Source organism: Microcaecilia unicolor, chromosome 1, assembly GCF_901765095.1.
Source record: "Microcaecilia unicolor chromosome 1, aMicUni1.1, whole genome shotgun sequence".
Taxonomy (NCBI): Eukaryota; Metazoa; Chordata; class Amphibia; order Gymnophiona; family Siphonopidae; genus Microcaecilia; species Microcaecilia unicolor.
The window spans coordinates 757613175-757631775 of record NC_044031.1 but is presented as its reverse complement, the minus strand read 5'-3'; the positions used below and the strand labels follow the sequence as shown (position 1 = coordinate 757631775).

Genomic DNA, 18601 nt, shown 5'->3' with positions numbered 1-18601 from the left:
ACTGACTGCAGCAACTAGGGGACTGACGTGTTCTGGCCGCTGGAGGAAATCTTCCAGCTGGTGGGGCTTAGGGATCCCCGCCAGCTCAGGTATTTTATTTGTTGGGTGTTGCTGGTGCAGAGGGAAGGGTGGGGGTCGAAAGTGAAGAGGGAGAGGAAATTGTGTGCCCACCCACTTTGTGCCCACCCAAAATACCATGTCTGGCTACGCCTCTGTTCCATATATTCACCATTCATTCAAAACAATATGGGATATTTATAATCCTATACATTGCATCATCTCTTTCTTATATAGAGTATATATTATTTAAGCCTGTAAATCATGGCTCAGGTCCCGTTTATCTGGAGCTTATGGATATAAAATTCCATTAATGATGCACAGGGAGGCATAACCACCTTTTTTAGTACTACATAGTAACATAGTAACATAGTAGATGACGGCAGAAAAAGACCTGCATTGTCCATCCAGTCTGCCCAAGATAAACTTATGTGTATACCTTACCTTGATTTGTACCTGTCTTTCTCAGGGCACAGACCGTATAAGTCTGCCCAGCAGTTTTTCCCGCCTCCCAACCACCTGCCCTGCCTCCCATCACCAGCTCTGGCACAGACCATATAAGTCAGCCCTCCCCTATTCTCACCTCCGAACCACCAACCCCTCTTCCCCCCACCTGCTCCGCCACCCAATTTCAGCTAAGCTTCTGAGGATCCATTCCTTCTGCACAGGATTCCTTTATGCATATCCCACGCATGTTTGAATTCCGTTACCGTTTTCATCTCCACCACCTCCCGCGGGAGGGCATTCCAAGCATCCACCACTCTCTCCGTGAAAAAATACTTCCTGACATCTTTCCTGAGTCTGCCCCCCTTCAATCTCATTTCAGGTCCTCTCGTTCTACCACCTTTCCATCTCCGGAAAAGATTCGTTTGCGGATTAATACCTTTCAAATATTTAAACGTCTGTATCATATCACCCCTGTTCCTCCTTTCCTCCAGGGTATACATGTTCAGGTCAGCAAGTCTCTCTTCATACGTCTTGGAACGCAAATCCCATACCATTCTCGTAGCTTTTCTTTGCACCGCTTCAATTCTTTTTACATCCTTAGCAAGATACGGCCTCCAAAACTGAACACAATACTCCAGGTGGGGCCTCACCAACATCTTATACAGGGGCATCAACACCCCCTTTCTTCTGCTGGTCACACCTCTCTCTATACAGCCTAGCAATCTTCTCGCTACTGCCACCGCCTTGTCGCACTGTTTCATCGCCTTCAGGTCCTCAGATACTATCACCCCAAGATCCCTCTCCCCGTCCGTGCCTATCAGACTCTCCCCGCCAAACACATACGTCTCCCTTGGATTTCTACTCCCTAAGTGCATCACTGGTGGCGTCTCTCCCTGGGTCCTAGCATTCTTCTGGCTCTGGTCACCATCCTGCATGCTGGTGTTTATCTGCCATCATTACTATGTCACTGTGTTGCATCGTGGGGTCATCATGTATATCATCATTCCGATGTCTTTTTTTGTTTGGTGCACACACTTATTTTCAGTTCCTATTCAGTAGTAGCCCCGTAGATTTCTACACTCCAAAACCCTGACAAGCCATAAGTGACGTCATTACAGTGATACAAGGAGAAATATCACCCTACTGCGGAAAGGGAAATTAGGTGAATTTGTTTGCAACCAAAGTAGGAGAATTGTGGTGCAAAGTGGTTGCAGCGTCTGCAATAATATCAATATTACTTACACAAGAGAACTGAGGGCTGTTTGCCCTAAATGGTGCTGCTGCCAAGCAGATACTTGTCCTAATGACAACATTCCTGGGGAGTTAAACCCTTGCAGGGCTGACAGGTCTGCACTAGTGATCGAGTAATCTGAAAACAAGGGAAAAGAAGAAAAAAAATAAAATATTAGTCTGAATTCAAAACGGAGATATCAGTTCTGTCTGAATAATGCTTCTGCCCTTTTTAAAAAAATTCTTTTATAAGCTTGCACTAATGCACAACCATTATATAAATCAAGCAGGTGTGATCAGAATAGGGATCTTTGTTCAATCAATCATTTTATGCATAATGAAAAAAAAAATCAGAAAACATAAGCAAAAATATACCTAAAATTAGAACAAAACAAAACTAACACAATCCCATATATAATAAAATAGAAACTATAAAATAGACACCAAAGAATATAAATTGATACAGAATAATACATCAAAAACTTGATGATAAAATTAACATTTAAAGATCTGATGATACAGGAGTCAAATGTAACGTGAGCTGCCTCGAGAATCCAATTCCAAAAGAAAGAGACACAAAAAGACCCTACCCAAATTCAAGCTCTCTCACCTCTGATAAGGAAAGGACCACCAGAAGAGACTCTTTAGCTAAATGTAAAGAATTGATGGGGCACCTGAAATTAAGCATTTTAACATGAAAGCAAGTCCTATACCACTGAAGAGCCAACTCACTGTGGTGTGTTACTGAAATAATCAGAGATGCAGTGAATGACACACGTTCTTGTGTACTGACACAGTAGCACAACGTTAGTGCATCCACTGGGAAGTATCCTAGAAGGCAAACATTAGGCTTTTAAATTGGATATGACAACTGATCAGTGAGCAGCATAAATTAAAAGTACCAGTAACATCAGGGTCAAAGGTTTTAACTGGGCAAGAGAGGCTCCTGCCTATTCAGCAATACTGAGCAGGACTTAGGCAGACCGTGCTGTTGATTATTACAGGAAACCACCCAGGCACTGCCTAGTTAGTCCAAAAAACAAGAAGAGGTGGAAATGACCACAAAAAAGGTGTTTCAAGATACCAATACAAAGGATTTATTCACATATAGTCACAAAAAAATACCATCTCAACTTGTAAAAATATGCTATAATGATGGACTCTACATGGGTCGTGTTTCGGCTAATGAGCCTTCCTCAGGAGTCCTTCCAATATAAAGCACTGGCAGGGGGATGATCAGAAGCAAATGCTGGCGCTAGAGGCTGGTAGCGCCTGCGTTTGCTAATGCCCCATGATCAGAGACCCCGAGCGCGTGACACAACGCGCTCGTGGACTCTGAACGCAACTAGCATGCAAATGCATGAAAACAGGGCTCCCAGCGCAAATAGCACGCAATACCTATTCATCCCCAATGATCAGTGACCAGTGCGCCAAAGATTGGGTCGCTGGCTGCAGCAAACCTTACGCCAGCTCCGAGCTGGCGTTAGGGTTTGCAGACCATTGTGGAGGAATGGTGAGCCCTGTCCAGCATGCATTTGCATGCTAGCAGGCCCCCATTCCCCCAATGAAGCAACCCCCCCCCCCAGGAACCGATGACTCCCCCAGAGACAGGGGGCTGGGGGTGCGGTGGACCTCCGGTTCCCCCTGACGACCCCCCTCAGGTTCAAGGAGGGCTGGAGATCCGGTGTTTCTCTAGCCCCCTCAACTCCCCTCAGCATTTCTAAAAGGTCCCTGGTGGCCCAGTGGGCGACCGCCACCCTCCCAGCAACAGGGGGCTGGAGGGCTGCTGGACACAGTTCAGGGAGGGCTGGAGGTCCGGTGGGTCTCCAGCCCCCCCAAACCCCTAGTATTAACAAGGGGTCCCTGGTGGTCCAGTGTCAATCTCCCTACCACCACCCCCCCCTACCTTGAGTTGGAGGAGGGAGGTAGCTTGCCTCCCTCCTCTTTCTTTGATGCCTCCCCCTGCAAAATGGCGGCCCCCAGCTCTGCCCAGTGTATCCTGGGATGCGCTGGTCGGGGCTTCACACCATGTAAGGGAGAAACTCCCTTATATGGTGTGAAGCCCCGCCCAGCGCATGTAGAGACAAAGCTTTTTACAATGAGACTTAACAAATTCACTGAATGTAGTGTCTTATTCAGACACACAGTTGTGTAGTGGCACCAGAGCCACTGTTCAGTTAGCACCAGGGAGATCTGGGGGAAGAGCTTGGGTGGAGTCAGACAATCAACAAAGTAAGCAGATAAAGTTAGGACAGCAGAGAGTCCTGGACACGGCCTGGTACTGAAAAAATCCAGACTCGGTTCAGTCTGTGGCTTAAAATACATTGACCACCGCATTCTGAATACTGACTCCATAGTTTACAGTTAACAGACAAGGTATGGCACTACACTTAAACTGTAATTTCTTTATATCATTTTGTGCAAGAGCCCACAGAATTACTGACATGCCAGATCCCGTATGTCCTGCATCACTCATCCTTCTAGCCGTACTGAAAATAACTGTTGTTTGTGAGCTCCTTAATAACTTTTGCTCTCTCTTGTTTTTGTTTGTTTTGCTTGCAGTGCAAAGAGGGTTTGGAGTCTGTCAGCCATCCTCACTTAGTCACCTCTCCCCTCTCCAGTCGGTTCAAAACTCTGCTGCCCGTCTCATCTTCTGCCAGGGTCGCTTTACTCATACTACCCTCTCCTCAAGACCCTTCACTGGCTCCCTATCTGTTTTCGCATCCTGTTCAAACTTCTTCTACTAACCTATAAATGTACTCACTCTGCTGCTCCCCAGTATCTCTCCACACTCGTCCTTCCCTACACCCCTTCCCATGCACTCCGCTCCATGGATAAATCCTTCTTATCTGTTCCCTTCTCCACTACTGCCAACTCCAGACTTCGCGCCTTCTGTCTCGCCTGGAATAAACTTCCTGAGCCCCTACGTCTTGCCCCATCCTTGGCCACCTTTAAATCTAGACTGAAAGCCCACCTCTTTAACATTGCTTTTGACTTGTAACCACTTGCCTCCACCTACCCTCCTCTCCTCCTTCCTCTACACATTAACTGATTTGCATACTTTATTTTTTGTCTATTAGATTGTAAGCTCTTTGAGCAGGGACTGTCTTTCTTCTATGTTTGTGCAGCGCTGCGTACGCCTTGTAGCGCTATAGAAATGCTAAATAGTAGTAGTAGTAGAGTTAGACCCATGGGCTGAAGCTCAGGGCTACGGAGGATCTGACCCTTCTGTGCTCAAATAGTGCAAGGTATGCGAACTGATCCTTGGGAGTGAACGTCAGCCCAAAGGCTCAACCTCAACGGCTGCAGACTGTGGATTGGACCCTGGGGAGTAAGCCTGCTCTGAAGAAATCCTGCTGCACCAGTTCAATTTACACAATCTACTGGAGGCAGAGAAATACTGACAAGTTCCAGGCTACATCACTCTTTATATCAGCAATATCACTGGAATGTTTTAGCTTCTCTATCTCCATCTGCTGGAGGGCAACATAACCCGCCAACACACACAGAAGGTGTTCTCTCCACAGAAGAACAACGAAGCAAAGGAAACAGTGGATACAAAAAAGTCTTCTCTCAAGTGGTGTCTTCTTAAACAAGTTCTTTATTGCAAAACAATTAAAACAACGACCCGACACGAATCGGTTTTTCTATGGATCTTGGGTAGCATATAAATAGTTGGAACTGTAGGATATTTAATGGTAAGAAAGATTTTCTCTTTCGATGTTATATACCCTGCATCATAGGCAAAATTTACCAATCCTAATATCTCTTCCTGGAGAACAGGAGTTGGATCCTCTTCTAATTCAACATAATATTGTCTATCTAGAATCTGTCTCTACCTCCGTTACATAATCATCTCTATTTTGTATGACTATTGCTCCTCCCTTGTCAGCTGGTTTGGTTTGGTCCTTGATTGGTTCCCTGCCGTGGAGGAGCGACTCCTGATGCAGGCCTTCTGGCTGAAACACAATGCTAGTATTTCAATTTGCAGAAAGTTGATCAGTTATTTTTATCTACATGTTCTCTTTCTTGATTGGAAGTGAATAGACCCCTGACGCAGGCCTATACGGCCGAAACACGATTCGTGTCGGGTCGTTGTTTTAATTGTTTTGCAATAAAGAACTTGTTTAAGAAGACACCACTTGAGAGAGGACTTTTTTGTATCCACTGTTTCCTGGGCAACATAACCCATCAGTCTGGACTGGTCTAGCAGGATGAAAAGGAAATATGCGAGACTCAAAGATTGAGCGAGGGATGATATCCTTCCTGTATGCACATCAGGTGGCCAATGCCAGACCATATGTGCAAACACAGGAGGATGGTGGGGAGCAAGAATTACATTTTACTCTATCGGAGGGCGGACTGGTTGACACTGGAGAAAAAGATTTTGAAATCAGCTCTAGCAGTGAGTATGCAAGAGAATGCTATTAAAGTATTTTATAGATGTATCTGACACCGGTTAGACTGCACCAAATGTTTGCTAGGGTGCCAAAGGAATGTTGGAGGAATTGTGGGGGAGAGGGGACCATGGGGCACATTTGGTGGTCTGCCCTAAAGCAAAGGCTTATTGGGAAGGGGGTACAAGCCTGCATTCAGAAGTGGGTTGGCAAGTCTGTGAGGTGGCATCCTTTAATTTTCTTACTTGGGCAGCGACCAGTAGGCCTTACGTCAGATCAGTGGCTTCTGTTGAGAGGATCCCTGCATGCAGCTCGTTTGAACTTAGCGCAGCACTGGAAGCCACCATCGGTACCCTCAATGGTGAGGTGGAATACCAAGGTGCGATATATATGTGAAATGGAGAGACTGACTGCTGAGAGAGCTAAAACTTTGCCTACATGGGAAAGGGTATGGGAACCCTTTCTAAAACGTTGTTCCGATTAACTGGTTTGATTACAGAGCATTCAGAAGGTGGGGGGGGGGGGGGGGGGGGGGTGGGAGAAGGGGGGAGTAGAATCGGGGAAGTTACAAGTATTAAAACCTAAAAACTTGGTGTTATTATAATCATTGTTAACAAATTGACGATATTACTGTTACATACTCATGGAAGGTTGAGTAGAAGTGTGCCATTGTATATTGTTTTGCATTGAGTGGTTATTGTATTGATTTGCAATGCTTAATAAAGACTTCTATAAAATTAAAAGAAAAGGAAATTGTTTTTGAGAGACCAAGCTATTAGACTGCTAAGGAAGAGGGCTACATACCAGTGTTGTAGGCAAGTAGGCATGGCTGAGTAGACCAGTCCCTGTGGAGCAAGCTTGGAGTAGTCACAGATACACAGGTGTAGCAAGAGGCTGTGTAGACTGAGAACTGCTTATCCTTTGGGTATTCTACAAATGAAAACAAAGAAAATGGTAATTGTATCTTAGTGATATTGGTACAAGGTACATTATTTTTTTTGCAAGAGGGTGCTTCACGCTTGTTTTAAAATGTTAGGATTCTAATGACTATTTTAATTATAAATCCAGATATTTCTCCATTGTAATTTGCGCCTCTGTTGTAATTTTAATTTTCATGGTCTTCCCATCTACTGCAGTGGAGATAGTTTAATCTCTTTCATGAACACTTTGGAACTAATACAGACTTCTGAGCCTTCTTCCCCCCCCCCCCCCCCACTCCCCCCGGGTTAAAGTGGACTCAGCAAAACAGAAGGAGATGTACACTATATATTGATCATTATTTTTTTTACCACTAGCCCAGTGATAAATCAAACACCCTTTCTTGGCACCGACTTTCTCTTTGCAGCTTCCAGAAAACGTTTTGCATCTTTTGCCGGTAGGACGGCTACTAAACTTAGCGTTCACTGACCACACTGAGGATACTGCAGGAACTTTAAAGCTAGATCTTTGACTACATTCTTCTCTTTTGGTAAACCAGTTCTACCATTACCACCAAGATGCACCTGACCCCTGAGGAAGGCCGTTGTGCCGAAACCCGGCCGTGTAAGGTCGTCTTCTGCTGTTACCAATAAAGGCTATCTGATATTCTCCTTGGTTCTACCTCACGGATGCGTGAGGTTTGCTCCTCCTTTTCGCTCGTCTTGATTTCCAGAAAACCACCATAGCAAAAATATGGCTCAGTTTTATATCACAGCATTTGAAATTTGGGAAGGAAAAACAAAAACTAGGGAAGGAGAATTAAACATCACATTGTAAAAGGAAGACTAAAAGGATGGAAACTTATGCATCCTTAAAATATGATGCTACAGTATTAATTATTATATAGCATTGAAAAAGGGAAAAGGAAGGGAAATGGGACTTGATATACCGCCTTTCTGTGGTATTTTGCAACTTCATTCAAAGCGGTTTACATATATTCAGGTACTTATTTTGTACCAGGGGAAATGGAGGGTTAAGTGACTTGCCCAGAGTCACAAGGAGCTGCAGTGGGAATTGAACTCAGTTCCCCAGGATCAAATCCACTGCACTAACCACTAGGCTACTCCTCCACTCATTCCACCAATAAGAGCCAACCTCATCAGTGATGTCACAATGGCTTGATTGCCCAATACAGTTCCCCAGGATCAAAGTCCACTGCACTAACCACTAGGCTACTCCTCCACTCATTCTACCAATAAGAGCCAACCTCATCAGTGATGTCACAATTGGCTTGATTGCCCCATACTTGGCTCACTTCTGATATTGTGATGTCATAAGGGAAAGGGAAATGGGACTGATATACCGCCTTTCTGAGGTTTTTGCAACTACATTCAAAGCGGTTTACATATATTCAGGTACTTATTTTGTCCAGGGGCAATGGAGGGTTAAGTGACTTGCCCAGAGTCACAAGGGACTGCAGTGGGAATGAACTCAGTTCCCCAGGATCAAATCCACTGCACTAACCACTAGGCTACTCCTCCACTCATTCCACCAAATAAGAGCCCAACCTCATCAGTGATGTCACAATGGCTTGATTGCCCAATACAGTTCCCCAGGATCAAAGTCCACTGCCTAACCACTAGGCTACTCCTCCACTCATTCTACCAATAAGAGCCAACCTCATCAGTGATGTCACAATGGCTTGATTGCCCCATACTTGGCTCACTCTGATATTGTGATGTCATAAGGGAAAGGGAAAATGGGACTTGATATACCTCCTTATCTGAGGTTTTTGCAACTACATTCAAAGCGGTTTTTACATATTTCAGGTACTTATTTTGTACAGGGTCAATGGAGGGTTAAGTGACTTGCCCAGAGTCACAAGGAGCTGCAGTGGGAATTGAACTCAGTTCCCCCAGGATCAAGTCCACTGCACTAACACTAGGCTACTCCTCCACTCATTCCACGCAATAAGAGCCACCTCATCAGTGATGTCACAATGGCTTGATTGCCCCATACTTGGCTCTTCTGATATTGTGATGTCATAAGGGAAAGGGAAATGGGACTGATATACCGCCTTTCTGAGGTTTTTGCAACTACATTCAAAGTGGTTTAGATACATTCAGGTACTTATTTTGTACCAGGGGCAATGGAGGGTTAAGTGACTTGCCCAGAGTCACAAGGAGCTTGCAGTGGGAATCAAACCCAGTTCCCCAGGATCAAAGTCCGCTGCACTAACCACTAGGCTACTCCTCACAGAGCTAGACAATAAGTGATATAGAAATAAAACTTAAAGGGTGCATATGAGTTTGCATGTCAAGTGGTGTTTAGATGGTCGGCCTTGTACAGTCTGAGTCCCGCCTATGGCGATCTAGTTAGGGTGGGCTGCAGAGAGCTGCAAAGGAAACTCCAGTGGTTTGCAACGTGAGAGTGCTGGGCAGACTTTTATGGTCTTTGGCCCACAAATGACGAGATGGATTTGGATAGGCTGGAGTGGGCTTGACAGCAACTCCAGTAGTTTGAAACATAAGGACAGAGCTGGGTGGGCTTCTACGGTCTATGTCCCAGAAACACAAAGTAAACATATCAGTTCACTGCTGATTTAAATCTTGAATTGATAATGAAATGTGACTGTTGGGAAGATTGGATGGACTATTCAGGTCTGTCGTCATTTACTATGCTACTTTTGTTGAGCATTTCACCTCTCCCTCTCGATGGTAAGGAAGACAAATCATATTGGGGGCTCATCTAGTTCTCACTAAGTTACAATACACTGTTCAGGGCCGGCCCAAGGGTATCGGATTCCCAGGTGAACTTCCAGCCATGTGCTCCTCCAGGGGCAGCTCAGGCACTTTTCACACCCACCACCATCTCCCTTTCCTCTCCCTCCCTCCTCCCCAGAGGTATCCAGCAATCTCCACTACTACCACCCCCCAAGATGTCCAGCCTCTCCCCAACCTCCCCCATTCTCATCCCACACGTCCTGGCCCCACATGTCTGGCATTGGTCACTATAGTACTCAATATCACAGCTACTGATCTAACCCAAAGCCAACTTGGTCAGTACAGGGCCTTGAGATTTCATGTATGCTCAGGCCTGCTTGGGGGCCACTGCCACCTACAAGTTTCCAGTTTTGGTGGAAGTGGGAGGAGAAGACGACATAGCAGGCCTTGGCCTGTAAGTGCTCAAGGTCTGCACTGGGCTGAGCTGACTGATTGAGTGGTGCTGACTGCCACGTTGTTTTGTCGTTTATTTGTTTTGCTATACCATCATTTATTACCAAGGCAAGTCAGACAGTTAAATTAAATGAAATTGGGAGATGCCATTAAAGGCAGGAAAGAACAAATCATCCACTCCAGAGAATAACAAATCGCCAATCATAAGCCATTCATTCATAATATAATGCACACGTCCAATCCATTCAGTCTGCCTGATGGTTGGATGCCCTGCGTCTGTTCATTTAGGGATTCAGAGAAACTTATTTGACCAGTGGTACTCAAACATTGTCATGCAGCTGTAAGTAATTTTTTTTTTTATAGTTATTGATATATCTGTTTCATTTAGAGGGGTATTTCGATATGGACGCCTATGTCTAACTTTGGATATTTTGCTAAAAATGTCCAAAATTTCAAGTAGGGAATATACTTATTTTTGTTACATTTGTACCCTGCGCTTTCCCACTCATGGAAGGCTCAATGCAGCTTTCATGGGGACAATGGAGGGTTAAGTGACTTGCCCAGAGTCACAAGGAGCTGCCTGTGCCTGAAGTGGGAATCGAACTCAGTTCCTCAGGACCAAAGTCCACCACCCTAACCACTAGGCCACTCCTCCACTGTTTGCTACTATTGAGATTCTACATGGAATGTTGCTATTCCACTAGCTCACATTCCATGTAGAAGTCGGCCCTTGCAGATCACCAATGTGGCCGCGCAGGCTTTTGCTTCTGTGAGTCTGACGTCCTGCACGTACGTGCAGGACGTCAGACTCACAGAAACAGAAGCCTGCGCCTTCTACATGGAATGTTGCTAGTGGAATAGCAACATTCCATGTAGAATCTCCAATAGTAGCAACATTCCATGTAGAATCTCCAATAGTATCTATTTTATTTTTGTTCCATTTGTACCCTGCGCTTTCCCACTCATGGCAGGCTCAATGCGGCTTACATGGGCAATGGAGGGTTAAGTGGACTTGCCCAGAGTCACAAGGAGCTGCCTGTGCCTGAAGTGGGAATTGAACTCAGTTCCTCAGGACCAAAGTCCACCACCCTAACCACTAGGCCACTCCTCCACTGACTATAGTCATTTTCAAAACAGAAAAATGTCTATTTTTTTTTAAATGGCTATTTACTAGATGTTTTTATGCTCTCTGTGTTTATCTTTTTGGTCCATTTTCAAAAATCATCATTCCCACCTTAGTAATTCCCTTATCTCTTATTTGTCTTGTCCTGTCCCACAGATTTAAGCCCTGGCCCCCTCTACATTTGACCCCTCCAGCTGCCGACCCCTCCGCCGGCCACCACCTGCATCAGGTACCTTGTTTGCTAGCGGGGTCTCCAACCCCCGCCAGCTGAAGAGTCTTCTTCAGCGCCAGTCGTCGCTGTGTGATGATCTGTTTCTGACGCCTTACATCCTGCACGGGGCTACATACAGGACGTGCACGGTGCAGGACGTCAGGAGTTCGAAACAGATCATCACACAGCGAAGGCGCCAGAGTCGACGGCGCAGGACATCAGGAGTTCGAAACAGATCATCACACAGTGAAGGCGCCAGAGTCGACCGGCGCAGGGGGTTGGGGACCCCCGCCAGCAAACAAGGTAACCTGGCGGCGGCGGGGTTTTTGGGTCGGTGGCGGCAGTGGGGTCGGCAGCCTAAACAGTGCCCTCCCCACCTCGGGCACTGGCCCCCCTCCACCAACCCTTAAGGCCCCTAAATGAAGTTTGATCACCCTCTCTATTTACTCCCCTCTTTTAAAAAATTGGGAAATAGAAGTGATGTTCAAAGAACTCCTCAAATCATTCTCCAGCTTTAGGGCCCTGTTTACTAAGGTGCCACTGTAGGCGTGCCAATGCTAGAGACACCCATATATGCCTATGGTGTCTCTATAGCATTAGTGAGTGCTAAAAAGTTAGCATGCCTATAGTGCGGCTTAGTAAACAGGGCCCTTAGTTTACTTCCAGTCCCACGGGTGGGTTTTCAGTATACCCGTAACAAATATTCATGAGAGATTTACATTTTGTGGAGGTAGTAGGCATGGAGTAGCCTAATGCTTGGTGCAGTGGCCTGAGAATCAGCAGAAAACAGTTTCAGTTCCACTGCAGCTTCCTGTGACTGTGGGCAAGTCCCTCCACTGCCCAAGTACAAAATAAGAACCTGTATATAATATGTAAGCTGTTTCATTGTAGCCACAGAACGGTGATGTATCAAATCCCATCCCCGTTCCCCTTACTCATTAAGGATATTCTGAAAACCTGACCTATTCGCTTCCCTCGTGGCCTGGAAGACCAACGTTCTACAGGACCTTCTGTCTTACACACTGAATTTTTGAATTATACAAGAATGGAAATAAAATCAGAGGAAAGACTTTCCATCTAGAAGTCGGGTGCAAGATGCGGCAGAAGTTTCCTATGCTCCTACATAGCGTTGCTTTAGATAGATCAATCTTGCCCATGCAAAATCCTTATATTAGAGCTCAATGCTAACCATCAGTATACGGCTTTCTAATTTATAAAAATTATTATATCACATATACCAAGCAAATAAATCTAAGCGCTGAAGAGTCACTAATAAAACATCATAAAATAAAGGAAAACCACAATTAAAAAACAGAAAAAGATAAGCAATCAATCAAAAGTAAAAGGAACCACAGTGCTACAGGCCAACTATCCACTTAAATGGCTCCTGCTTCTGAATCTGACTCCAAAGCAAGGTTGAAAAAAACCATGTCTTACGTAAAATATTGAATTTGGGGAAGGAGTGTTCACTACGAATGTGGGTAGGAAGATCGTTCTAGAGTTTGGGCGATAAAAAATAAAATGCTGAATGTCTAGTAGTTTCAAGATGGGGCTTCTTAGGATTAGGAAAAAACTAATTGATGAGAGTCCAGAGAAAGAGAAGGGGTGTGAGGACTTGTTACATAGTAACATAGTAAATGATGGCAGATAAAGACCTGTATAGTCCATCTAGTCTGCCCAACAAGATAAACTCATTTACATGGTATGTGATACTTTATATGTATACCTGAGTTTGATTTGTCCCTGTGTTTCTCAGGGCACAGACCATAAAATGCCGCCCAGCACTGTTCTTGTACTAAGTTCTGAAGCTAATGTCAAAACCCCTTAAAATTTATACTCCAGCCCATCCATATCTATTCAATCATGATCAGGGTGTAGACCATAGAAGTCTGCCCAACACCTTTTGCTTCCAATCACAGGCATCGCCACCTAATCTCCGTTAAGATTCCATAGATCTATTCCTTCTAAACAGGATTCCTTTGTGTTTATCCTACACGTGTTTGAATTCCATTACCGTTTTCGTCTCCACCACCTCCTGTGGGAGGGCATTCCACATATCCACCACCCTGTCCTTGAAAAAATACTTCCTGACATTAGTCCTGAGTCTGCCCCCCTTCAACCTCAATTCATGTCCTCTAGTTCTACCCGCCTTCCCATCTCCGGAAAAGGTTTGTTTGCGGATTAACACCTTTCAAATATTTGGCACAAATAATGAGCTTTGTGAGTTAAGATCAGAATTTTAATTAGTATCAAATAAACAACAGAGAAAGATGGTCAAATTTGTTAGCCCTGTAAAGCAATCTGGCAGCAAAACTCTGCAGCGTTTGAAATAATTTCAACTGGGAAGAGGCTATGGGGCCTAATTTTCAAAGCACTTAGACTTACAAAGTTCCACAGGTTACTATGGAACTTTGTAAGTCTAAGTGCTTTGAAAATACGACTATGTCCTTTGAAAATGAGCCTCTATACCTGCATAAACAGAGTTGCAATAGTCTAGTCATGGTATTAAAAAGGCGGGTACAGCTGTATGGAGAGAAGCAAATTCTAAGAAACTGTGTAAGGTACCAAAATCTGATTTAATTGCTTCAGAAATTTGCTTTTGAAATGAGAGTTGGGAATCAATGCAATAGTAACAAAGCTTTTCTCGATGAAGTAACCACATAATAGGCAAAAGAGCCCTGTGCAAAAAACATGCACTAACATGGGAGAAAATACTGATGCATCCAGACATGGGTCGGTGCTGTGTCTTGTGAATCAATCAGCACCTGGAGTTACATGCACACACATCTGCGCATCGGCTAGAACGCTATGCTGTGTAGGCAATTTTTACAATACCCATATCTGTGCACAGGTGTGTAGCTATCACCATAGGAGCCAACTTTTCAAAATGATTGGGGGTGCTGAATTTTTTTTTTTTTTTTTTACAGGTGATGCATTCCCCCCTCCCCCCTCCGTCTGAGTTCCAGGGTCCCCCCCTCCCAGTTCCTGGGTCCCCCTTCCCTCCCTCCAAGTTCCAGGGTTGTCGTCCCTCCTTTCCTCCCTCCCTTCGAGTTCCAGGCCCCCTACCTCCAAATTTTAAAAGCCATCTATCTTACCTCGTAGGGGTTAGGGCGGCAGCAGCGGTAAAAAGCATGCAGGCTTAGCTCAGTGCTTAGTTCCATTTTCCCTTCGCTCTCTCTCAGCTCTGGCTCCGCCCTTGCGGGAAACAGGAAATGAGGGCAGGACCAGAGCTGAGAGAGAGAGAAGGGAAAATGGAACTAAGCACCGAGCCGAGCCTGCATGCTTTTTACTGCTGCTGCCGCCTGTCAGGATTGCGGGAGGTCAAAATTATTGCTGGACATACTATATACATAATATTAAACCAGCTTCTGACCTCTGATAAACTCTTCCCCCTCCCCTTCAGGAACCACTGAGGATGGCACCAAATGGTGCTCAGAGAGGCCTGATAGCCCTTTGGTTTCTCAATTACTCTTGATTAACACACCTTTTGTTCCATCTGGGAGCAGGGCTTCAGAGCAACCAAAGCCAGACAGTGAGGCTCCATGACTAGTAACTTCAAACAGGACAACCTGTGAAAGTTGTCACCTTTCCTGACTTCAGAAAGTATCTGGAGTTCTGTAAAGGAAATAACTGGGAAAGAGAGAAGTTTTTGATCTCTCTCTGCTCCTGTTCCCCCTCAGTTCTTATTAGGTATAAAGCAGAGCTCATGAGGGCACTAGGGCTCTCTCTCTCTCTCTGTGCAGCAGAGCACAGAGCTCAGCTTGGGGTCTACTGCCCCCCCCCCCCTCTCTGTCCCAGGCACTTCTCTGTGTCCAGGGCACTAGGTCTCCCTCTTTCTTTCTCCCTGCAGCAGAGGGCACGGGACTCTGCTGGGCTGTCTTTGTTTTCTTCTTCTTCCTTCTCTGCACACCTCCATCTTTAGCCACCAGAGCACCTGGCTCTGCTCCCCCCCTTCTCAGACAGCCCTAGTCCAAGGTTTCTTTCTTCCTCTGAACAAACACCCTATCCTTTCTTTCTCCCTCCCTCTAAACACACACCCAAGACAGCTTGTACCCTTTTTCCTGTACTAAGTGCTGTGAGCCAATATATATATTTGCAAATATAATATACTTTATATATCCAAATCCGTGTGGATTGCGTATTCTTTGGGAACCCACTGCCTCTGTGAAGTGGACCCAGGACCAACCCTAGACAACGATAGCTGACACCGCCCTAACCCGGCGAGGTAAAAAAAGATGACTTTTAAAATTCGGAGGGAGGGGGCCTGGAACTCGAAGGGAGGAAGGAGGGAGGGAAACGAACTTCCGGTGGGTGAAATATTGGGGTGCTCGAGCACCCACAGAGTCGGCGCCTATGGCTATCACAAGCTTCTGAATATACAAAACCACAACATACTCTTCAGTTTCCCTAGTCCCCTTTTATTGCAGGGCTTCTCAGCTGATTGTTATAACACCGTAGTCAGTAAAGTTTTCAGGATCGCTACAATGAATATGTATGCTAAAAAAACTTACATATTCACTATTAACATCATTAAAAAAACCAAACTAGCTGTGGGGTCACCAGGCAGGTTTGGGAAGTCCTGTTGAAGTTTCTAGGTTTGAAATATTATTTGTTGCATTTGTATCCCACATTCTCCCACCTATTGCAGGCTCATGTGGCTTACATTACATTATGCCGTAGTGGCGATTTTTCTAGAACTTTTACTGCTTGTAGAATCTGGCTTTCTTGGGGAGGTGGGGTCAAGGTGACTGCGGCATGGCAATGGCTGGACGAGCTGGGATTACTTGCGGCAGGGATGGGTTAAGATTCCCATGGGGATGGGTCAGATTCCCCACAGGGACAGGTGGGGACGGGTAAGATTTCTGTCCCCGTGCACCTCTCTAGTTTGAAACCAGGCCCGGACAAAACATCTCTCTACAGGAACTGGATTACTTGAGATTTTTTTGGCCAGTTCTAGTTTATGATAATCCCTGATTCACTGCAATAAAAGAAACACCACCCATTATCCCCATGCACCAGAATCATCTTGTAGTCTCTCGTCCACTAGAGGGCAATCTCTTCCTGCACTATTCATCCATAAAACGGAACAATTACACAGCAAGCAGTATTCCATCTCAACAAACCTAATCTAACAGTCAAATCTTAAAACTAAGGCAGGTTCGTTTCTGTATTAAAATGAATAATGTCCCTTCTACTCAAGGGACAGTTATTAAGCTGTGGCACCACATTATCACGTTAATGCTCCCAGGTTAGTAATACACATTAGTTCCAATATTTTTATTGTGTTTTATAAATGATAACAAATGGCTAAAATAAAGCAATTAGCCAGCTTAACAAGTTAACAGTAACAAGCATCAGCATCACATGTTCAAGTTAGGGCAAGTCCGGGATTATTTCGATAACAGATCATAATCATAAGTCACAGTAGTAATACATAATTTCAATTCTGACAAAGGTTATTACGTAGTGAGTTTAGTAAAGGAGACCATATTTTGTTGTACTTAACAAGTGAGTTATGTTTTTCAGCCGCAGCATATTCATATTTAGTTAAAATACACACAGAATTCCACCATGATAAATAAGTTACTTTGTCAAGATCTTTCCAACAAAAGAAAAGTGACTCTAGCCTCAAGTTCCTTACAGAAGCAAGATTAGTAAAATCCTAAATATAATTAAGCAGGCTGAGAAAAGAGCTAGGTGTTACTATGCAGTACCATGTACTAATTCCATTAATCTGCATTATTAAGGGGAATATAATGGGCATCCCAGCATTTGCCACCAGCCGATTTTTACCGTGAGCAACAAATGCTAGCTCGGCTTTGTAAAAGACCCCCTAAGAAATAGATCGCCCTGCAGTAGATAAGGCACGTTAATGCATATTAGTGCATGCTAACGCAGCAGCACATTTCAGGAACTGCACAGCTCATTCTTACATATGGGAAAAAGCCTGTCTCAGCACCTCAACGATGACTTTTACAAGAAGAAAATCAAGAACTCAGATAAGCCCTTTACGTTTTCCATGTCTTGCATCTTTTTACATTAGAGAATAAAAAACACTGAAGTGTACTTAAAACATCCAACAGCATGCATCAACACATCACGGTGGCAACCACAAAAGCCTTGTGCATTTCTAATCATGCCTTCATGCAACTAGAGCCCAGATATCAGCAACAGGTCCATGTCATGACAAAAAAACTGGAACGCAATACAGCCAGCATCTGATTTTCTGTGTCACAAAGGCTTCACAAACTGCCTTTGGGTTCTAATGTAAATTGAAGATCTCCTAATCGTTTTTGCACTCCACAAAAATACATTTTCAAAGCCAAGGAATTTTTGAAAACCCAATTGTGTTTTAAGAATAAACGGACGGAGTGACTTCCCATTGGAGTAGAGGATGTGGTAACCCAGCCCAATTTGCATACTTGGGTCTCGGTGTAGTCTGTGTAAACACCCTGCACCCTTGAGGGTGCAGGATGAAATCATTCATACTGTGAGAGCAGCACACTGTACAACAGCGGCCTGAGCAGAGGATGATGTAATCCTGTAGAAAAGAGAACGAAGATCACTAGACCTACAATTTGAGGAATTTCAGGCGTGAAGTCACTCACTAAATATATTCAGAAAATTTGGGGGAACCATATAAAGTCCTGTGTCTTTGTGCTGGCAAGGGAGTTATTTTAAATTTGGAGATATCTTGAGAGCATGGACAATCACTGTATATTAAGGCCCTGTTTCAATGTTCCCTTTAGGAAAGTGGAAAATAAAATCGAGAATGTATTAACCATAGCTGTCTTTTACTACAGTTTCACTTCGTCTTACAACACTCAAATATACGTGTGGACTATAAAGGGAACATTGCTTTATAATGACAGATGACTCGTGATTGACGTTTCTCCTTTTGTCTCCCCTCTTTCATTAAACAAAACCCCCAAACTCACCAAGTCCAACTCATCTTCCTCAGTCTGTACTCCACAAACAAAAAGGATAACACAATTACCAAGGGAGAACTGCAGTGGGACACTACATCACAGAAATTACTACT

General features: G+C 44.5%; 1 protein-coding gene across 1 annotated transcript in view; it reads right to left on the bottom strand.

Annotated features, from left to right (window-relative positions):
• Positions 1 to 18601, bottom strand: part of MEF2A (myocyte enhancer factor 2A) — a 297626-nt gene that overhangs the window by 5649 nt on the left and 273376 nt on the right. The window contains 5 exon segments of the mRNA XM_030189732.1: positions 1747 to 1873; positions 6936 to 6948; positions 6950 to 7004; positions 7006 to 7061; positions 18498 to 18521. Coding sequence (XP_030045592.1) covers positions 1747 to 1873; positions 6936 to 6948; positions 6950 to 7004; positions 7006 to 7061; positions 18498 to 18521 — 275 coding nt within the window.